Source organism: Aulostomus chinensis, chromosome 15 (assembly GCF_037954235.1).
Source record: "Aulostomus chinensis isolate RoL2024-O1b breed Wild chromosome 15, RoL_Achi_v1.0, whole genome shotgun sequence".
Lineage (NCBI taxonomy): Eukaryota > Metazoa > Chordata > Actinopteri > Syngnathiformes > Aulostomidae > Aulostomus > Aulostomus chinensis.
In genome coordinates this window covers 5,722,405-5,745,914 of record NC_141334.1, presented here as the reverse complement: position 1 = coordinate 5,745,914, position 23,510 = coordinate 5,722,405, and the positions used below count along the sequence as shown (strand labels likewise).

Sequence of the window (23,510 nt, the reverse complement as noted above, 5' to 3'; positions counted from 1 at the left end):
TTCGCGGTGGGCTGGCCGGACTCGTCCTCGGACTCCCTCACAGAAGACGCTTTGACTCATCGTAGCAGGAGAAGTACAGGTGCAAAGAATTCTGGCTGGGCTTCATTTGGCTGCTCCAGTTTCAGGGTCCTGCTATTGTATATTGCACTGGGATGGGAACAGAGCTGGTGCTCATGATACCAGTAATCTTTTCCTGCCAAAAAAAAAAGTCAAAGTGCCTCCTGTGTGTGTGTGTGTGTGTGTGTGCGCGTGTGTGTGTGGGGTGTGTGTCCATTTTTCTCAGTCCTGTAGAAAAATTGAAACCTGCTCTTGAGGGAGGGGTTATCCACGAATATCTTGTACAAGAAATGGAGCTGGGGCTGATACGGTATTTTTAAAGTGTCTCGTCCTCCGCAGTACCTCAAGACGAATCCCGTCCTCCTGGTTGAGATAAAACGTTACCACAAATGTGATCATGATTGGTGATTTCTGAGTCCTGGAGGAGAACGCAGGAATCTCAGTCTCCCCTCAGCGCCCTCGTAGGCCTCGGTGAGATGATGTTCTCTTTGAATGCTAACATAATGAATGTTGTTGTTTTTTTTTCATCAGTTTTGTTGTTGTCATACACTACATTCGTAGAAGGCACTTGATGTGCAGAGAATCAGAAACATATTTGAGCCCCATCGAGGGAAGACGGAAGACTTCCTGATGGCTTCTAGTGAAGGGAGGACACACTAGGATGGTCATGGGGGGGGGGGGGGGGGGCAGTATTGCTATCTCAAGAAATTTGGTGCCACAAGGTGAGAAAGATTTGTGTGAGACCTTCATTTTGCTGATTGAAAAGTAACCGTACTCCGCAGCCCAAAAATTTACCTGGGGGGCCTCAAGTGAAAAAAAACAGGAGCCCTCGTTTCATCCAGAGCTCTGGAAACTGAGCTGTACGATGTCATGGGATGTAGCGATACTGTAGATATATTTGAGTTCTCCACGAAAGGCCTCTTGAGTTCCCACAAGTATCTAACCTCTGTACACTTTGAAATGTCTTCAGGTCACGTGTGGGTTTTGAGGCCAAGTTATTTAACAATCCACTCATATTCAGTCAGACGTGATGGATATAAGACAAGGCTCCAGGATGACATTGTAAAAAAAAATTTAAGAATATTGTAAGAGTTACAACTGGACTTTTAACACAGGGATCCCTTTCAAGGTGACGCCTTTGAGAGGGGTTTTTTTTTTTTTTTTTTTTTTGCTTGTTTGTTTGTTTTGTCAACTTGTCATGGCTCTGATGTTTGGCTTTCTGCACTGTTAAAAATGTGCTCTGAATGGTAAAAATCGAACACATTGTGAAGTTAACAATGTAAAATGCTTTTTTTTTTTTTTTCTTCCAACGTAAAGACCAGTTGTGTAACAACTGACATATTACTAAAAAAAAGAAGAAGTTGTTTTGTAACATTTTTTTTTTTTTTGTTCACTTGATTGAGCGTACTGACAGGTTTCCATTATGGAGGATATTGAATAATTCTGTTTGGTCAAGTGGAGCCAAAATGAATTATGACATTGGTAAAAAAAAAAAAAAAAAAAAAAATGGATCTAAAGTAGTCTACATCATGTTATTTATTGACAGTTCTGTCCATTTTAGCTGTAACACCTCAGAAATAATGCTGACATAAGGCAAAGATATTAATAGTTTGTGTTATATTTGCTAATTTCATTTTAGTTCATTAAGTGTTTTCTTTTTATGTCTTACCATCTTCAGCATTCAATTCCATAACATGATTTCATAAAATGTTACCTCACATTTTGAGTGTCTGTGAGGTGATGTGATGACTAGTTATTATTATTATTATTATTATTATTATTATTATTATTATTATTATTATTATTATTATTAAAGTGTGATTGACGAAGCCTGTAAAGCTTTGTATTATTCCCATTTTATTCCTGCATGATTGTTGTGGAATGTTCAAAAGTTGTGTAATAAATCTGACATTAACACAGTGTGTGGAAAACTTTGAAATGTTTTGTTTGAACTAAGAAGAAAAGAATTCTAGATTTTGCCATTTTCTTGTTATTTTAATATCGTGAAAGGACTTAAGGACTTAACTGCCACAGGAGACAGAGTTGAACACAGTGTTATAAATAATTTCTGGTTAAAAATGTGGAAATACAACAACTGGCTAGGAAAGCAAGGACGGCTTGGCTCGGTAACAGTTTTTCGCGGCGTTAACTGTGTCATAACAATGCTTTCTGACGAGCCTTTTCAAGCAAATGTAGGGCAAGTTTACCCCCGGTGCTCTTCTTGGAACCTGGAAGTGTGCAGCAGTTTAATTCGTCCGCTCACCGTTTCGAGAAGCTGTCGTTCCGCTGGCTTAAACAGCATCTCCTCTCAGCGCAATATGTCACGATAACCGTGTCTGTTTGCGTCTAGAAATTATTCAAAAGTATGACGGGAATTTTGAATAGTCTCCAGACCTCGTGTGTTTTATTTTTTGTGTTTTATCATTCACATGTGTTGAGGTTTACGTCGGTGACAGCGCAAGGTACGTAGAGCCGTTTGTTAGCTTTATTGCTATTGCTAGAAAAACATAGCGATTCGACATGTTCTGCTGCTAGTTAACTAGTAATTATATTAACTTAGGCTTATGAAAAGAAAGTAGTAGTTCTTTTATGTGGAGCATTGAAAAAAATACTAATGGTATCCATCAGCTAGCTGACGTTTTGTCCGTGTCTATAATACGTTTATCAGCTGATAATGAAGTAGAACTACTATTTGTAGATGTTCTGTCTGTGTAGGAGGTTCTGTAAATATTGTAATTCCTACTTATCGATACCTTTTAAGGGATGGGGATTCAGCAAGGAGATGTGGAAACAACCCAAAAATAATCAGTCTCAGCTCAGGAAAAAACTGTTCTTCCAGTGGCTCTTAACCTAGCTTGCTTCTTTGTACCCCCACTTACAAGTTAGTTGTAATTAATCCTAAAAATTGTCAGGTAAAATATTTAATTGGGGAGGATAGAGCACCTCTATCATTCCGCACACCGGCATTACAACCTCAGTGTCTCCATGTTTTGAACAAGCTGCGATAGAAATGTATTATGTACATAGTTTGGTGAACGCTTTGCTTTTTTAGAGGTAGATGAGTCACTGGAGCTCATGCTGTCAGAAGATGCTGCATCAGACTTGGAGAACAGCCCCAAATTTGTGGAGTTTGAAGACCTGGACTCGCTGCCGAAGAGGCAGTTCAAGACAGCAGAGATTGCAGATGCTGTGATGGGGACCGAAGCCCCCATTGACCCATCAGACATTGAGTCCCTCTTCCCTAAAAATGTGAAAGACTTCCAGTCAGGCTTCTCTCCTCCTAGTGATGAGAACAGTGCCCAGGCTGGTTCCCCTGAGCCGGCTGCTAAAGAGGAAACACCGGAGGAGAAGAGCGCTGAAACGTCACAGCAGGTTAGAAGCGAGTCTGAAGTCAGGAAACGGGAAACACAAGTAAACCTAACTCCATGGGTAAAACTGTATTTTACCATTTAAGATTACATTTGGTTTCAGGTTTATATTTTGATTTTATTCTGAGACCCGGTCCTGAGGAAGCAACCTTCAACTAAGACCAGATAGCGTCCCAATTGCTGACTTCTCCCTGGGTGTTTACCTGCAGGTCACACTTGAAATGGTCCATGTAGCGCCGGAGGAGAAGAACACCACCGAGACCGCCAAAACGTATAAAGTCAACTGTGATAAGAGGAACACCACAGGAATGCTCAACTTCACCGTGCAGGTCCTCAACGCATCTCAGGTATCTAAGCAGCCCTCCGGTCCAGAGACACGTTTTTTGTTGTTTCACCGTGTTACTCACAACTATGTTGTTCACTCTTACAGTTTGTACATGGAATTATACCAGAGGACAGTTTTGTTGTGATTGTTTCTTTGAGGTTCGACGGCAAACCAGTTTCAAGCTTCCCCTTGTGTTTGTTCCTCTCGTGTCATGCTACTCTGTGTCCGTGCTGCTTGTTTCTCTCAGGACCTGATGGAATTCCTGAACGCTAACAGCACCGAGTGCTCGGTGGTGCTGTTCTTCACCACCTGGTGCCAGTTCTCAGCCAGCCTCGCGCCTCACTTCAACGCCCTGCCTCGAGTCTTTCCCAGCATGCATTTCTTGGCGCTGGATGCCTCACAGCACAGCAGGTGAATGGTCACTTTTTCTCTGAGTTACAGATGTCTACCCGCCTCCGTCAGGGGATAGGTGTCATTGAGAGATATAACATGTTCCCTCAAGTTCTTTCACTAAATTGAGGGAACAAGTTATATCTTGTGGCCTCAAAATAAAAGAAAAAGTAATCTCTTGCCCCACAATAACACAAAAAAAAAATCTCTTTATGACCATTCAAAAGCACCGTACATTGTAATGTTCTAAAGGAAAATACTTGTTATCAATGTGAACTAAATGCCAACAGTTGAAATGTTTGTTACTCTCGTGTTACGTCTTATTCTGTCCTCTGCCAGCCTCTCCACGAGGTTCGGGACAGTGGCAGTACCCAACATCCTTCTCTTCCAAGGAGCCAAACCCATGGCTCGCTTCAACCACACGGACAGAACGCTGGAGACGCTTACCTCCTTCATCGCTAACCAGACAGGTAGGAGTGGAAACTGGGCGACAGAAATCTCTGGGCTCAAAAGCTGTCAGACGATAACACACATAGAAACAGATGGAGACGTGCGGACTTGAGTTGTTGCCGTAGACTGGCCTCCTGGTTTTTGTTGAACGATAATCGTTGAGGTCCGAACGAATATATGGGACAAGAAAATTAATTTTTATCCATATGAGGTAAATATCAGTCCTTAGAATTTCCAATGCTTCTCACTAGGAAAGCTTTGTTGTGTGACGACCTGTTTGTGTGCTCCAGGGTTCGAAGCTGGTCTGGACAGAAATGTAACAGACGCAGACCGCGTGGGTCCCCTTCCCAGTGTCCCAGTGAAGAGCATCGACTGGTTGCTGGTCTTCTCTGTCCTCTTCATCACAGGCTTCACTATGTATGCCATCCTGAGAACAGATAGCATCCGCTGGCTAATACCTGGACAGGAGCACGAGCATCAGGACTGAAATACTGACTGGATGTCATCTATTATTTGATAACTGAATTGGTGAAGATTGTTTCGAGTGTTTGATTAACAAAAACGTTGAGCCTGTGTGATTTATTTTATTAAAGAATATATTGCTTGGCTGTGTTAAAACAAGCTAAAGGTGAGTTATTTATTTTTGTTGTTTTTAAAACTCTTATTATGAACTCTATCAGACGTAATCCCGAAGTAACAAATAAAAAAAACCCTATTTCGTAAAATAGTGGGGTTTATTATAAGCAAATGCTGTAGTGCAGAGTAACTCTTAATTTAATTGTTTTCCACGTTTTAAAAGGTTGTAGCAATTTATGAGTCAACACATTTAAGCTACTGTGCAAGGTGGACAGTTCCACATGCCCCCCTAGGGGGGGGGGTGCAGGGAATTGAACCAGGAGCATCCACCTTACCGGATGACCTGCTCTGCTAAATTCCAGGTGTGTTTATTAAGAATAAAAGAAATAAAGTGTCATGTCAGGTGTCATTTCCACCGAGGAACGTTCCTGGTTTCCAGACTTTCCTTCACCTCCACTTCCTCCCCTCAGAAAAAAAAGTGTTTATATTTCAATCAGGCAGTAAAGTGAACAGCTGTGTTTGAATGTGAGGACAAGGGGACAGCAGGACATTGAGAGGAGGTGGAAGCAGGGGAGAAGGGCTGCTGCTGACAAAGCGCTGGTCATGTCTGGGTTAATGTTTAGCCTGGGGGCCAGGAGCTCGGGGCCCTGCACTCGTCTGTTCAGGCTGAGCGGCGTTTTTCCGCCTCGGCTCTTCAGGAACAACTCGTCTAAAATGGTGAGCGCTTCGGTGACAGGCGGTTTGTTAGCATTAGCTAACTTAATCAGCCACTTTAAAAAAAAAGTATGACGTGTCAACCAGGCTGTGGGGATTTTAGTGCGAGTTTATTCTCCAGAACGAGCCTCAAGCGGCGGAAACGGAAACCCGCGCTGTACTACGTCGCGTGGGAGAAACGTACGCCAAACTCCACTGCTAAAATGTACCAAATACACGAACACGCGCGTGTGTGTGAACTGACGGGAGATGCACGGCATTCGAAGCACTTTCTGAGGTACTTACGATCCGCTTATCGTATCGGCTTAAACAATATTTACTCAAAAGGATAAGATTCGCTTGAAAATCACCTTTATGAATGAATCCCTGTCTCATTTAAGCGCATAGGTGACCTCTTAAATTTGTTGCTTTCGAGTTGTAGATTTTTAAGTCGGTCACAACACGTCAGAAACAACACGACATCCATATTACAGTTCTTTCTATCAGCCAAGCCGACATTAAACATGCATTTGTATGAATGGAATTTGGTGTGTTTTTGAGATGCACAGACCAACGATTCCGGTGAAGTCAATATACTTTCTGCTGTATTGTGCGTATTTATGTTCCCAGTTATTTGTAATATCAGCTGTGTCTACTTCGTTGGTGTCTTGCGTTTGTACTCATTAGTGAGTATGGACTGCCACCCTGCGGATGATGCAGATAAAGCACTCAAGCGGTGTATAACAAAAGCAACGTGAACGCCCAAGTAAATGAAGCACCTTTGAAAATTAAAACTACTTGGCTACGCGTGTGTATGACGCAACATAACCGCTGACGTGTTGTTCATAAGACCTGTAGTGTGTAGACAATGGAGATAAGTAACAATCGTAAGTAATGACAAAACAGCACAATTATGTTACTCTTAATGAGTTGTGTTTTGTTTGTTTTTTTTTGTCCGTCTCCAGTCGTCGGACTCCCATTGGCTCTCCCCAGCTGACCGAGATCATCAGGTGATGGAGCTGAGAGCCACCGGCTGGGTGGAGGTGGAGGACCGGGACGCCATCTTCAAAGAGCTTCATTTTAAAACTTTTAATCAGGTGTGTGTTTTTGTGTGTGTGTGTGTGTTGACACATTTCTGACTTAACTAACCATGGAACGATCCCTCTTCAAACCCACCTGGTTCTAACCTGGTTAATTTTCAGGTTGTGCTTCATCTCATAGTGACACGGTGTTACAATAAATCTGGCTACCCAGTTTTCTCAGTTCCTCCATGCTACAAAGTAGTTTAACGATGGGTGGGATAATCTTAACGGGACTAACTAGTGTCGTGTGTATAAGCAGATCATTGCAACAACTGATAAATAAGTTTAGTTGTGTCAGTATCCTGGCTGCTCACCCAAAACTCCTCTTCTCCTTCGTTAATGTCACCGGTTTTCTTTCTCCGTTAAATGGGTGCAGCTCTGTGGCTGGTAAATCCTGCAGCCGATTTGTCTTGGCGTGTCACTTTTCTTCTCCGGTTCTTCTTGTGAATCGATGAGATCTGCGCTCGTTATCTGAGCTTCAGAGTTGTAAAACACACCAGAACCGGAGTTGATCTGATCACATCATATCTGGGTCTTTATCCTCCGTCCCTCAAGACAGACGTCACGGAGAGCTTTGCTTTTCTGAAAGCCGCCTTCATGAAACACTTCTCTCCTTATCGTTTCAAGGGGCTGAGATGATGTGATTCATCTGCAATATGGATTTGAAATGAGCGGACGAGATACACACACACACACACACACACACACACACCTCAACTTCTGTTAGAGTTTTTAGAGTAATTAAATCAGCCGAGTTGAATATCTGCCATCTTTGTGTCTGAAAATAATTGGATGATAGAGGTTAATCATTGTTTTCCTCAAATTTACATTCTCTGATAATTAACTGGCGTGATTACAATATTGGACTAAGTAATTAATCACATTAGCCATCATCGCACCCGGTGGCAAGCGTGTGTATATTGAATTTCTCGTGATAGAGCGCACTCACGGCTTCTCTCATCCGCCTCAGCCCTCGTTGTTTGGATTCTGGACGGCCAGTCGAGTCTGTGTTGAGACTTTTTTTGGTTACAATGTGAATCTGTCTGGGTTCTGCTGTGGTCTTTAGGGGGCTGTTGTGTGCTGGCTGGAGGTTTGACGGGGATCAAGACGCAGACCGCCGAACACACGGCCAGCTCTCTAACCATCGGAAACACATAATTCATCTGTGTTTATGCGCTGATTGGTTGCAGGTGTAGCAGGGATGGGGGTTTCCCTTCTGTTTTCAGTGGCTTTCATTATTGAAAAGGTGGTTGTTTATGAGAGATGGCATCATTCCACCTGATATCTACAGGAGTCACTGGTGACGCGGACCTGTGTGGGACTCTGAGATGGAGAATAACCAGGCAGCTCATGAGGGGAGCGGAGGGAGTCGCGGTACTCAAGCAGTAATACGTCGTGTTGCTGGACGTTAAGCTTCACTTTACTATGAGACGATGAATAGTCAAGTCTTTATTACTCCTTTGTGGCTCTCTCCTCCCATGAGCCCTCTTCAAGGGATCTCTTCAAAATTGGCACAAACGTGCACTTGAACTCAGAATGGTGTGATTATTTTGTAGACGAAAGGTCGAGGTCACTGCGACCTCGACGTCTGTCACATTCTTGTGATACCCCAGGAAAGCCTGCAAGGAATTTTTATTCCAATCTGGCACAAATGTCCACTTGGACTGAAACACGAACTCACCGAAGGTCACTGTGACTTCACCGACACATATGGGGCCATAACTTTAGAATTCATAAAATATTTATGACGAAATGTGACACAAACGTCTAGTAGGATGAAATAATGAAGTGATATTATATTTTAAAAGGTCAGCTTCCCTGTGAGAACACAGTGTTCTGCAGAAACTCTTTTCTGCCTGTTATTTGAAGAGGCAAACAATGAGGAGATGGTAATTCTAGTTATTTAAGCTATTCTTAAAACTGTCACTCTGTTAGGACTGGGAATTACAATCAAGTGTTTTTAGGCCTTGACCCTGAAGACGGAGGAATTATGATCTCAGGTTTTGCTTCCCTCCGTCTCATCCACCTCAACGCCTACAGGAGAGAACAGACGATATTTTGGCGGTCAAAGGTCGAGGTCACCGTCACCTCACACGTGTTTTTCCGTATCCGTATAAGATTTTGGTGGTCAGAGGTCACTGTGACAGGCACAAACGTAGGCGTTCTGCTCTACAATCACTTGTCAATCCAGTTAGACATTCATAGAGTGGCATTTAATATTTCTGACATTGAAATACAGGATGTCAAGTCATACCAAATTTATGTAAAAGATACATATCATATAGTGCATGTACATAAAAAAAATAGGATGGATAAATGATTTACTCAAAAACCGTGGCAACTTCAGTATGAAAGCCACAAGTGCAGTAAAACTGCAGTAAAAAATACATTGATACATAATTTGAGGCTATAAAATTTCTAGAATTTTGTTTTAAAGATAAATGGAACAATGCTATTTTTAAGTATTTTTAAGTTTTAGTCGCATCGGTCTTTATTACTGTCGTACTTAACACAGCCAAGAAATTAATTTGCTTAAAAATAAAATATAGTCTGTCTGTACTTGACATCATGATTTATTTCAATAAAAATTATATCAAACCAAAAAAAGGCCGACTGACAAATTTGCGCAGACTTCCTGTTGCTGAACAAAACTATTTGATCTCATAGAAAAGATGATGAAGTGCATGACTGACAAGTTCAATATGTGAGTGATCAAATTGTTTAAACACAAGATCAAGCCTCATGGCCAGTGACTGTCCAGGTGTCATCCCGAACTGAGAATGGAACTTCTGTCACGTGAAAGAAAGTTGCCCTCCCAGAACAGAGACGTGGGTCAGCGTCGAAACCGGAGCAGTCCGAATATTTTGATCGAAGAATCCTGTTCCGCTGTATTCATGGTGTGGTTTTTGTCGTGTTGTCAGGCTGTACTGCGTCTGTGTTGCAGTACTGCAAACAGCAGAGGTTAACGTGTCAGGCTTGCTGTGCCAGACAGGTAGGATTTATCACATCAGAACTCGTCCTTCAGGAGAGAATTCTTTGGCGTTTTCATTTACTGTCTCAACAGAATCACACTTCATTACAGTTCCAGCCCTTCTGGTTGTAAAAGAACACATGCAGATGTTTTCTTTGCCACAGCACTGCTCGGCAGCGCGCTACTCTGCTGCAGCCCCGCATCGGACCAAGTAAACTGCAACATCTCAAGGCCACTTAGCGGACTTCCTCTAATCCTGTTAGTTGTTTTAGCCCCTAAAATAGTCTGTTTTTACACTTCCCCGCGTTTGAAGTCGGGGGTGAGGGCTGACCTCCCCCATCTGCTCCTCCTGCCTCTAAAGCCTCTCCTCTTACCCCGGCACGTCAGCCTGCATTACCCTGAGACGAGCCAGGTGGCCAGTTGGCAGCAATTGGGGTTTCGATCAGAATGATTTCTTTCACAAACAATCAAATTGGTTAAAATGTTTCATCTGGTTCACAAACCACTAACAACCCCATCATTCCTTCTGATAGATGTGCTTTTCTTCCTCTCTCTCCCTCTCTTTTTTTTAAAACTCGGCCGTTGCCACCCTCCCTCTCCCGTCTCTCCGTCTTTGTCTGTCTCTCATTCCCAGTTTGTGCCCCATGTTATTGGCGAACGAGCTCACGTTGTTCCAATTTTACATGCTGGCAACTCTCTCCGTCTGTGTCTTTGTGCTTCTTTTTCTCTTGCTTTTAATCCCCCAGCCCCCCAAATGCTGTGATGCATTTTCACAAATTCTCTAGCTCATTTTTCATGGCTGCTCTTAAAGAGCTTTTAGCGGAGGGGAATGGAGATGAGGAGCGACATGCTGGCTGATTTCCATTCGCCACTTTTCTCCTAGTGATGGGCTCGTGGAAATCGGATCCCTAAGAGTTTATAATGAGAATAACAAATTCTCTCTCCCTGCTTGGAAACACTTCCTATTTCCTTCTCTAGGGGGCAGTAGAGTTGCACCCAAGACTGGAACTCTCCGGTGTCACTTTATTAAAGTTGATCTGGATACAAGAGGCACAGGACCCCTCAGAACCAATGAACTAAAAAAGACAAGCGGGTTTGCTTTTTTTTGTTTTTGTGAGTTTATTTCTCTTTGATTACAGCAAGTGGAAAGTGTTATGATGCTGTTGTAACCACCTCAGTAATTTCTCTGTGGCATGTGGGCATCCACTGCTCTGTTAGACTGAGAAGCAACTGACTTTATTTTCCCCATCAAGTCCGGTCATACCTAATTGGCTCTGAGAGGTGAAATCCTCTTTCTGGAGTTGCCTTGGTCAGCGAGAATCCCCGCAATCACATGTGGAAACATCTGTGTGTGTGTGTGTGTGTGTGTGTGTGTGTGTGTGTGTGTGTGTGTTGGTTTGAGTGTGTCCCTTTTAATACTGTAAATTTTGGTTGGAAGGGTGCATGTCTTTAAGTCGCAGCTTCTGATATTGTTTACTCATCGGGCTTTATTTCATGTATGTTTACAGATGACCATCTGCTTTACATTTAGGTGGATGGAGTGGAAACATTCGTGTGACACTGCTGAAGTGGGTAGCCTTCAGATGCAGTTTGTATAGCAGAGGTGAGCTGGGCATGCTCAACTGTTGTGTTGTGTTAGCTGAGGTTGACAACGGTGGCGTTCCTTTGTTCCCCGCAAATATTCCGTCTGCCTGCGGCGGTGGGGGGAAAAAAAATCCCTCACAGGGTGCGTTTAGAATGAAACATGGCTGTTTAGAAGTTTGTGATCTGATAAATCCTATTTGTGACGTTTTAATTTTCACGGGTCTTTTTTTTTCTTTTCTTTTTTTTAGGGCAGTTGCTGAAATGATTAATCTGGAAAAAAAGTAATTCTCCAAATTGATTAACAGAGTTATTTATCAATTAACAATTTCTCATGGCAAACACTCTGGTCTTCTTTATTGTAAAATAATAAAAAGATAAACTTCTGCAGACACTTTTTTTCAAAAATCTCCCGTGGAGTAACAGCAACGAACCCTGAGACAGAAGATTCTCCCTGTCAGCGGTGCCTGTAACCCGCGTTTGCGTTCATGATTCTGTGCTTCTCCCTCACGTGGAATGAACGAGACTATTTCCAGGTTTACAGACTGTCGTCCCACACTCTGATGTTCTCAGAGGACAGGAACAAGTCGAGGTCCCCGACGCTCCAAACGTCCAGACGCTCAGCGGGGGGATGTGTGTGGTGGTGAGGGAGGTCTCTGGAGAACAGCGACATCATCAGCCCCCACAAACTGTGTGTGCACAACCTCGCGACGCCAGGACAAACATTGTCATGCTAAAAAAAGTGACATTGTATTGACGGGAAGACGCAGAACCGTGTCCTGATCATGTTGTAACATGTGCTACCCCAGACCACACCCCCGCCGCCAACACACGACTATACATACTTACTTGACATCTTTTTTTTTCTTTTTTTTTACCTCTTTAATGCTTTAATTCTACTTCATAATGGATTCAATTAATATCACCTATATGATTATTGGTTCCCATGAATATTCTACTTGTATGTATTCATATGAACAGAAGTCACGTGTGCTGCATATAACCTCACGGTGTATTCATGTAAAAGTAGAAGATGTACATGATAACGGTAATCCAGTTTCTTTAATCCACCTGTGAGGAGATTCTCATGTTTTTAGAACCACTCACGTCCTCGGTTCTACAAGCTGATCCAAGGAGGTCACGCAGACGCAGCGAGACAAGCCATCAGTTCCTGAACCGGTGTTGTGACACGCTCTCCACGTACAGTGCAGATGATTGGTTGCTGGAACTGAAATGAACGTTTTACTGTTGCAGCAATGAGTTGAATTGACAAGGCAGCTTGTAACGTGTTTAAATCTGGACTTTGTAGGCTTGTTCATTCAGGCACATCGACGAGTTCGATGAGTGAGTGTGTGTGTGTGGAAGTTCAGTCTGGAAGGTTCTACCAGTCCTTCACGTGTTTAAGGTGATTATAGTATGCAGAGTACGGGTGCCCATGTTAACGCAGCGCTGCTTTAGAAACAGCTTTCGGGTGAAGATGGCAGCCATTCTGTGTTCAAATGTTACTTGAAAATAACTGAGAAACAGATAGAAAACACAACTTAACGTTTAAAGCAACAACAACAACAAAATATGACACACGCCGTTCACCACGCATGCCAGACATATTACAAACATTGGTAAAAGTTGGCAGCTTCTGGACTTGTGTTCCAAGTCTGAGGCAGCTGCTGTGAGCCCCGCAGAGCGCCGTGTGGCATTCAGACGACTCCCCCTGCTCCCTCTACCTCGTTCTCGGAGGCTGATCCCTCTTTTTGTATTCAGTCAGGAGCTCCCACACCAGCAAATCTCCTTCAAGCCTCAGCCCCTCGTTATGGGCCTTGTTCTGCTTGTGTTGAATAAGTTACAACTACAACTGAGCCCCTAGGTAAACCAAGCTCTCCCAGACACCCCCACCACTTCAGCCACACACACACACACGCACACACACAATATAGATTAGCCACGTTTTGATATTGACTGCATCCAGCTGCTCACCAATTAAAACATTTACCTCTCAAAATAAAGATAATTGTCACCGAATGAAGCGTTAATTATTTTCCCTTCATGTTTTATTGCTTTTTTTATTTCTTCAATTTATTGTCGATTGTGAAACGCTTTCACACACACACACACACACACACACAAAAATTCAATAAATTTTGCTCAGTTAAGTCAAAGAGTATTTCCTGGTTGCAAATTCAGTCATAGTCAAAAGTTGCCTGGTTATATTTGTTCGCAAAAAAACACCCAATCAGCTCTCAAATCCTCACACACACACATGTACTCGACGCTCACACCTCATAACTTACCCCGCGCGTGGTAGCGACTTGTTAATCAGCTCGTGTTCAGTTCCCGCGTCTGTCTCCAAAATGGAACTTTCCCTGGGAACTGGACGCATCCAGCATTCATCTCATGTTGTGAAAATGGCTGTAGGGAAGCCGCGAGGTGCTGCACCCGAAGCGGAGGCGGTTAGATAATCTGGCTATCAGTCTTCGGGTAAGCTAAGATGGCCCTGACGTCTGCTGTCTTTTGATGAGGCCAATGCCTTTCTAAGCCCTTGCTGGTATCCCTGCAGTTAATAAGGGGTTTGCATAAGTTGGCCTTAATGCCATGCTTGAGCATTACATGACACCCTTTACATAAATAGGAGCTGACGTGCGCTAACACTTGTTACACAGGATATTATTCACTTAATGAGTGTTCACAGCTCGGGAGAGCTTGCATCACCATTGTCACAGTATCAAATTAAAGCTCTTCTGTGTTTCTCAACTCTAAAGAAGTAAATGTGAAGAGATTAATGCTGCTAATGTTACACAGGCCCGGCAGAGCTCTCGCCTCTACATGAAAGAGCTTCAGAGTTTGGCAGCCAACTTCATAATTATTTGATATTTTGTAGTTTAAGTTACATGTCAAGTTAGCGGGCAGCCTTGTCCAGCCAGCTGGAAGGCTTCTGAAGAGCTGTTTGGGGAAAGAAGCGAAATGAGACATAAGAGGTGTGGTCGTCATCATCATCATCATCATCATCATCATCATCACCACCACCACCACCGCTGCCTCCACTGCTGTTCAATTGTTGCCTTTCTCTGCGGAGGAGCAAAGTTTTTCCAGGGGGCTGGCGCTGACGCGGGTGATGATGGGGCTCGCAGGGTAATCATCGGGTAGTCATGGCGGTGTGTAATGGAGGAGAGCGGCTTGCAGAACAAGAATGCCTGTCTTCATGTGTGTCGGCACATAGTTGTGTGTACGTTGAGAAGGTTCACATATGTGCAATTCGTACAAACATCAGTGCATGTGTGTCTGTAGAGGCTAGCGAGAGTAGGCACAATCTGCATGCACTTAGTCCTGGCAAGGCAGAGCAGGCGTTTCTAAGCCCCTGGACTGCGCGGTGGTGGAAAACCGATCTGTAAATAACAGACACATGTGTTTGAAACTGAGTCCTGTATTCCAGCCCTCGGCCGCAATGAGAGAGAGAACACCACTCTGCTCCGACGTCAAATTGTCTCATCCAGTGTTGTATGACAATCATGCTGTAATAGCACCAAAATGGCTCCTCAAAAGCGGGTGTGTGGGGAAAGGGGCACAGTGGGGGTCTGCCATCGGGTGTTTCTGATTATTTGAGATGGAGGCCTGCGTAATGTCATGTCCAATTATCTGAGTCTGACAGCTCCGGCTTGTTGGGCCGGTGGGAGAGAACGAATGGCTGGCGGGGAGGATGGGGAGCCGACTGCCTGGCTGACCTCTGGAAGTGTGGCCCAGACAATGCAAATGGGGTAAACAAAGCACTTTGAGAGGGTGAGTCCTTGACCTCTGTTGACACAAGACCCCGGCTGGGATTTGATGGTTGGTTTTATTTTCTTGTTTAGCCCAAGTGGAGGGTGTTGAGATGACCTACAGGTGACAGACAGGCATAGCACCACCACTTGGCCAGTATTGTGTCCTGCTACTCTCCTTACTGCCCCCGAGGGACCACCACCTGTGAGAGAGGGGCGATGTAGGACACTATTTTTCAGGCCTTGGACATTCAATTCCAATTCATTTGTGGAGGGAGATTACGGCCCTCCTTGCTTTTTCTCTCCTCAGTTTTGTCTCCGTGACACGTGAAAGTTTTTTCTCAGGGTTCAGGTTGCGTACTGGCTGAACTTGTCATCTTCTGTTTCACATTCCCCCTCTTCTCCAAATTGCATTTTGCTCTCTGTGGTTTGTTTGCTCATCTAAACGGGAGAGATGTAATTTTTAGTGAAGTGTGACACTCCTCTTTATGTAAGCACACATATTGTTCTGCATTTTGAAGTTAGGGGTAATAAGTATAAGCTGTGGGAATAGGTTCACCGTTAGTTCAACTGATTGAAATGCAAACATTGACAAATATTTGGATACTTGGCCTTTGTTGTAGGGCTGTGCAATAAAATCAATACGCCGATATTTCACAATATTTTTCTCTCCTAATACGGCAGGCATCTTCCAGCCCCTGTTCTGAATATTGACACATAAGGGTTGAAATTTAAGGATGCGCGTTAACATCAGCATGTCATGAAAAGATAATGGATCGTTTCTGAAATTCATCAGACTGCTCAAGTTTCTTGTCTTCTCAATACTGGCCTTTCCTCATTTTTTATTTTTTTTTCTGGAAGGTTACTTTTTTCAATTTCACAATGTGAATATGATTTCTTTCTTTCTTTCTTTTTTTTTGCGAATATGTTCAAAATGTGAATGTTACAGATGATATCAACATCAGTAAATATGGACTATTGGTCTAAAGCAGGTGTAAACGATCAGCGTATTAGATATTGGCACACACACAAAAAGAAATCCAATATTGCACAATAAAATCATGTCTTGACTCCTGTGTGAAATGGAAGCTATATTTTAGGTACAATGCACATCTCTGCTAATATGGCTCTTATTAATTGGAATTTTTGGATTTCGTCATTTTGACTCATTTTGTGTTTGGAGTGAATGACAAACGATATCAGGGGTTCACCCAGCTGGTGCACAGCAAGTTCTGTTCTCAGCTCGATTTAGAAATCTTCAGTATGTAGAGCATCGTAGCGTGTATCATGTCATATCCCAATGTTTCATGGTCAGATTGTACCGTGAGGGGGTTGCGAAGACCAGCCCTAGTTGTAGTTGTCAGTCACTGGCGAGCGTCACCATCGCTGGCTGTGGATAAAAGATATACTTCTTGAATTCAAACTGATTAGAGTTGACCAGCGGTAATGCCACTGAAGCCACAAGTGTGTTATTGTGATGCTTTCGAGTGCTGTGACCTAGTTGGCGACCATGTGGTGCTTTAAAGGGATCCTCCCTGCATTAAAAAGGGAAATATATCCATTAGTCACACATGCAGATCGAGGCCAGGATGCTGAAAAAAAAAAAAAGCTTCGTCTCAAATGGGACTAAAATGATTCACATGTGAAGCTACACCAGAAAAATGCCATTTATTTTCTTACAATCATGTGTCCTGGCTCTAATCAGCATGCACCGTTTGGACAGCTGACAAAATTCTTAAATCAAGCCAAGAGGCATTAAGTAGAGCTCAACTAATATACTGGACTTCTGAGGCCCAGAGTTGTGTTGTTGGACGGACTCAACTGTGACATTTTGAGCAAAACAAAAACATGTTGGTGGATTAAACACGGCACATTCTCAGCCCCAGCTTAAAAAGAAGAGGGTGGAAATGCCAACGAGTTCTTTTTTGTTCCGTAACCGAGTCCAGGCTGGAAAAGTGAGATTTTGAACGTTGTGTCTGGAAATAAGACGACGACGTGCAGGAAACCTGAAGTGTTCACACAAAACCCTTTTTACCTGTCACTCCATGTTTCTCGGCAGCAGATTAGCTGGTGCTCGGCCCTGGGGGTGGGGTGGGGGGGTAGAGAGAGAGAGAGAGAGAGAGAGAGAGGACATGTTTGGACAACACCTGACATGACAGGCTGCTTAACCATCTCCATTACAGCCAATGAGAGCTGAGAAAAAGCAGACCGCCTCAGACTCCAAATTGGTGCCAGCGGGGTCAAGTTGCAGGAATATGCCAATTACTTAAATTGATCAGGAGACTTTTCTTGATAACCAATTTGATCGAGCCGCTGATCGTGTTACACATGTTGTGCTACACGGGGCAGCCGGTCTTAGAAATTGGTTACTAAAAAAGGCTAAATGCAATTTCCTGAGAGAGTAATTGTGTTTCGTCATGTCAGGTGGTGGACAGGGCCGCAGCTTTGCCTGTAAACAATGGCGTTTCAGTTGATTTAATTAGGCTGGGAGGAAGTATTTAGGGGCTTAATTGAGATTGCAGTGGGAAATTGCTCTGAAATAGGTCTACCTGATTTTTTTTTTTTTTTTCACTGTGGGTATGACGAGGGATTTCACTCTCCTCTTTGTAGATAATTAGAATAACCATAATCACTCCCTGGATGGAGCGTGATTGGAGCGAGCCACATGCCAAACGCCAAATATGAAGAGTGTGCGTGTTTTTGAGTGAGTCCATGCGTGCTTGCTGGTTCTGACACGGGTGTGGTATTATGCACACATGCCTCCATGAGGGTTTGGACGCAGAGAGGGAGACACGGCGTCTTGCACTTCTCTGTGCCTCAGATGGCAGCATTGTGCTGCCGACGTCTTCTCCCTCGTCATCTGTGCTTTTGACCTTGTTGGCAAAAGTAGAATCAACTCAGCCACGTGTTTTATGCGAGAATGTTGAGGTCCAGAGGTTAATTTTGTCAGCTCGAGTCATTTTTGTTTGCCCCGGGGTTCATCGGTTTGCAGAATTGATCAAATTTGTGATTATTTTGACTGATATTCTGATTGTGGCGTGACTGACAAAATTTGAAGTATCGTGTTTTCTTGGCTCTGTGGGAGAGCAGGCCGGGATATCAGCAGCAGTTCATTTACAGTGATATACTGACACACATTTCTGACTTTTAGAAAATACTAATTCTCCTGCAGTTTGTTTTTTTTTTTGCAGTGGATCATACGTGTATTGATTTCAGTAGAAATTATTCAGCAATATTGTTCTCTTCCTTAATGAATTGCACCATCAGTGACGGGATTTTATCTGCCAAAAAAACAAAAAAGCTTGTTTGTTGAAATGATCTCCTCCCTCCCTCTGGTCTTGAGGTTTGGCTCCTCGCCACACCTGAACGTTCGAGGGGGTTATGGGAGTGTTGATGCATGGATTAGGACGATATGATTTCGGGTCAGTATAACAACTCCCTTGACAGCCGGCCCTTTCTCTTCTGAATGACGACTCCCGAGTCTTTTGGTAGGTTAGTATGACTGCAGCAAAAAAATATATCTATATATTTTATAGATATTATTATAGATATTTTTATATTTTTAATCCTTCACGATAACGCTGACTGCCAACTGTTCTTGAGATAAACAGATTCATGATGCACCAACAGAGGAAATGTGGAGGATTCCTGCAGGAGATTAAGAACCCTATTCAGATTAAATCTCTCTAATTTACATTTTAAAAATGAGAACAATTCATCACACAAAAAGAAATTGATGCTTTGGTGTCAAGCGCGCCGTTGAGCCCTGTCACACGATGACAAGCCGAGCAGCTTCACAATGCTGCGATGGGGTAAAGAGGCCTTTTTTTTCTTTCCTTTTTTTTGCTTCAGTTTTTCAGACTGACTGGAAAATGTAATTGTTACTCTGAAATGACATCCTGGTACTTGCCTGAACCGGCCCCTCTGTCTGTACCTAAAGACCCCTGATGTTATGTAACGTCTGTGTTTGTGTATACACGCTCTGTTGCCAGTATCTCACACCTGAATAAAGGTGTTAACTACACTGTTTTAGCACAAGGGAATATTTTATTAACCCCATTTTTGATGAATGAGGATAGAGAATCAAACAAATGAATCGTTCAAAGAAACTGCAAGTGGCCCTGACTTTTGTGTGGACGATAAATCCACCTCCTGCATTCACTGATGGATGTTTTTCCCTCACCCAGGCGTTTGGCTTCATGTCACGTGTGGCGCTGCAGGCAGAGAAGATGAACCATCACCCAGAATGGTTCAATGTTTATAATAAGGTAATAACTTTCCCTACGTTTCTAGCGCTGCATTTATTTAGTGTTCATTACAGAAATCCCACCTCCTATGATCTCATCCTGCCATATTCACCACACTTCAGTTGGTTAATATCAAATTACAAACGCGCTGAGATAAATCAAACCCGGATAAATTCAGATTTTCTAATGTCAAACAATCCTCGCTGGTTCTGGACAACTCTGCACTCGACAGCCTGAAACACACCCTGTTAGTCAGAGCAAAGCACACACACACACACACACACACACACACACACACAAAAACGCAGTAGCTTCTCACTCTAATCCCATCGTTTTTCTTGTGAAAGCCTCTGCAAATATCTCCACCTCCCCTTCACATCGCCCCCACAACTGAATCAGAAATAAAGTAGTGGTTGATATGACAAACCCAGTCCCTGAAAATCTCTCAGCATTAGGCTGTAGCCACTGAATTGCTGTGTGGTGGAGCGGGCTCCTCTGAATGGAATGCTGCTCCTAATCCACTCTTTATTAAAGTGGCTGTAGAATTGTGCTACAGGTCTCTGGGCCCCCGCAGCACTTTTCCACTAGATACTTACACATAAATCCCACACTGACTGAGGTTCGGCATCGACAACACAGGCGCTGTGATGCTGCTAATATTCTACTCAGTCACGTCGTCTCTTTATCGGTCGTCGGTATCAAAGTTGGACCTCTTGGGAGCAACTTCAGACCTCGAACGTTGAGCCAAAAAAACTCCCATGTAATGTAAAGTTGCTTTAGTTGGGCGCGCATTGAATTGAGCACAATTACAGTCAAATAAAACAATATATTTCATTCTATCCGTGCGCAGACGGGCGTCTTGTGTCCAAGGTGAGTTAAGTTCAAAGCCACAGTCAGGATTTTGGCCAGCGTAGCTTAGCATAAAGAGCTCAGCTCCATCCACAGTTCAAAAATACATCTCCAAAACTCACTAAACAAGAATGTAAAGATGACAATTTGTGGTCGTAGGAGGGTTATGTGTTATGTGCTAGATCCGCTTCTTGGCAACGCGACCGTCTGAGGTCTTAGTCACAGTGAGGTCACACAAACCCAAAACCTGCGTTCACCAATAGTATTTGGCAACGTACGCCATCCCCAGAGATGCTACCAAGAAGGACTGGGCTGGTCAGGAAATAGCTTCAACTTGTAACTCTGCAGGAAATTTAGCCTTTACAAAAATACACAACGGGTGACAAATTAAAGGAAAACCAAAATAAAATGTGTTAAAAAGGTGTTTGGCCACCACAAGAGGCCAGAACAAATTCTACCAGCCTCCAGAACTGAAGAAGACACGTTGCAACGCCGTACTTGTTATTCACAATCAAGATGGCGATTGACTGGGGGCTGCAGCACAATCGTCACATTATTTTTATTACCACCCAACAACCGGTGAAAATTCTCAGCAGCCAGATAAGTTCAAGCCGCCAAAGCCAAGATGGTTAAATAAACAAGTGGCAGGTGGATTAGATTCATTCGCCAAAATCTGAACATTCTGAAGCCATTTTGCTGATGGACATCAAAGTAATTCTCGATATCGAGACAGCAAAGCTGCTCGCGGCTTCAGGGGTTTCTGGCAACGCGTCGCTCCTCCACCTACAGTGTGTTACGGAGACGCTGGAAGCAGAAGCAGTAATTGAACAAACGCAGCACTCGCAACAACCTCCGAGGAGCCGGTCGAAATGATGTTCGCCTTGTCGTATTTCAACTTTGCAACCTCTGTGCCGAAGGAATCTTGGGATTTTGTCACCTTTTTAGGTCAACATTTTGATTGCACGAACCATAAAAGGAATAAAAACTTGTATTTATGTTTTATGAAAGTTTTGAAGGGCCGTGTTTGTAATTACTTTTTAACTGCAGATACCTCACGGTAACAAAGCTCCTTTCCTCAAGAGAGCAGTTTAATTTTCTCCGGATAAACGGCGGACTGTTGCCTCCCTAACAAGAGGATTCACTCTTGGTCTCACTAACGGCCAAAATCAATTAGAAAGGCTTGGCCCCTCTCAGGTCCTGTACACCTGGAACACATACAGTATTAATTACTGTCTGCTCTGCTTGAGTGTCACTGTGTACGTCTCCCTGCAGGTCCAGATCACACTGACGACTCACGACTGCGGAGGACTGTCCAAGCGCGACATCAAAATGGCCAAGTTTATTGATAAAATTGCACTCTCCATGTAACGTTTCCAGCTTTGGTCTCAGACTTCCTCTCTTGTCTGAGGGTCTTCGCTTGCGGTCGCAACAAAATGATTCCAAAAAAGTCCAAACTCTCAACTAAAACCTGTGAATTGTTTTCTATTTTCTATTTTGTTTACAGCACATTTTGTAAAAGCTTCCTGTAATAATAAACCCCATTTTGTGAAATCCGGTTGTGGATTGATGACTCTATAAAGCCTGATTCTGTCAGATTTCTTCATCGTGTCTCTGAGGTTTTCCTGATTTCACCAGTGTTTATTTTCACACATGGATTTTGATGGGGGGGGGGGGGTGTAATTGCTCCGCTGTACCTCCGGCCTTTACTCACCAAGGATACAGAGGATACTTTTCCCTGTCGTTCCTCCACCAGACCGCATGTTCTGTGCTTGGCGCTGGAGAGTGGAGGGGTCAGAGACAGTAGGAAGGGGATTTATTTGATTTACAGTTTGGTAAAGGATGAGTCAGATACAGCTGCTGTGCTCCCCCGATTGGATCGCCAGCAAGACAAGATCAGTAAAAAGGAAAAGGTGAGATGAAAGCCAAACCATGTTCACGTAGACTAACCTTTGAGCTCTGGAGAGCTTGAAAATTAGAGTGGAAAAAGTCAGAGATGTAAAGTTTAGCTTTGAGTACAGGACAGTTAGAAAGGTGTAAAAATACAGTCTCCCACTATTCAGCTTGTTATACCCTGAGGTTGGGCTCCAAATGAGTCTGTCTCCGAACAAAGAGTAAGTTGTGCTTTATTTTATGGGAGAAACCAGCCAAGACATTTGGGCCTTGTTCATGAAATGTTGCTCACGTATTTGTCCTTCCACGTCACATAACTTTTTTTTCTTTTTTTTTTTGGCCCTCAGTTTAGTCTTACAGACAAATTGCAAAGCCTGATGGAAGCGCTTCTTAACGCAAAGGCTTGCAAACACTACGAAAACGCTACCAAAGGCACAGAATAGTTGTCAGGAGCAAGGAATTACAATCAGGCTTAGCTTCTCGTCTGTAAAACTAAATTGAGGGTTAAAACGGCACTCAAGTTAGTAAGAAAAACTATGAAAGTACAAGGACATTTCATAAACGAGACTCATTGTGGCTACCCATCCACGGAGCGGCGGCGAGGTGCAGACACGCGGCCCGTTCACCCCGCTGACTGTGATGCTTGGACCACCACAATCAGCGATTATAGGCAGCCATTACATGCTGAAAAGCTCCAGTTATTGCAAACTGATATTGCTGTGGTTGGAACTGTCGCCTCATAGCAAGAAAATTCTGGGTTTGAACCTGCAGGGTTGGATGAAGTTCTCCCCGTGCTTGCCTGGGTTCACTCCAGCTTCCTCACGCAGAATACGAATATGCAGGTTTGGTTGACTGGAGACTCTAAAGTGTCCGTAGCTGTGAATGCAGGTGCCGGCGGCTGAGAGAGGCTGCTTCTCCCCCGTGACCCCCTACAGGAGAAGAAGACATGATGGATGGACTGCAAACCGGAACAACCGAATGTAAAAGTTTCGCCTCTCTCATCCATGAAAAGAAAAAAAAATAGAAGTTATTTTTAACCATAATTAAAACTATCATCCCAACATTTTTTTTTCCAGAAATCGTAAGCATTGACGATTTTTGAGAACCCCCCCCCCACACACACACACACACATGCCCAATTCACTCTATAAGCTCTGACCAACATTAAACAGCCATTGCATCTGTTGCGTATTAGATTGCACCACGCGGCCAGGACAACTGCAGAGCCGAAAACAAAACCAGACAATTCTAGTCTTTAACAGAACTACTTTGTGTCTCACTG

The 23,510-nt window shown here is 43.5% G+C and overlaps 2 protein-coding genes across 2 annotated transcripts; both read left to right on the top strand.

The window, feature by feature from the left end:
* The first annotated feature begins 2,307 nt into the window (after nt 1-2,307).
* On the top strand, nt 2,308-5,517 carry txndc15 (thioredoxin domain containing 15). Its single transcript, XM_086225997.1, has 6 exons — nt 2,308-2,519; nt 3,110-3,429; nt 3,635-3,772; nt 3,998-4,161; nt 4,480-4,610; nt 4,881-5,517. The coding sequence occupies exons 1-6, from the start codon at nt 2,423-2,425 to the stop codon at nt 5,075-5,077; spliced, it is 1,047 nt and encodes a 348-aa protein (XP_086082123.1). The 5' UTR covers nt 2,308-2,422; the 3' UTR covers nt 5,078-5,517.
* Nucleotides 5,518-5,652: 135 nt separating this feature from the next.
* On the top strand, nt 5,653-21,888 carry LOC147248430 (pterin-4-alpha-carbinolamine dehydratase 2). The gene is made up of 4 exons (XM_086227296.1): nt 5,653-5,883; nt 6,825-6,956; nt 19,430-19,510; nt 21,611-21,888. Exons 1-4 carry the CDS (start codon nt 5,770-5,772, stop codon nt 21,704-21,706), a joined length of 423 nt encoding a protein of 140 aa, XP_086083422.1. The 5' UTR covers nt 5,653-5,769; the 3' UTR covers nt 21,707-21,888.
* Nucleotides 21,889-23,510: the final 1,622 nt, after the last annotated feature.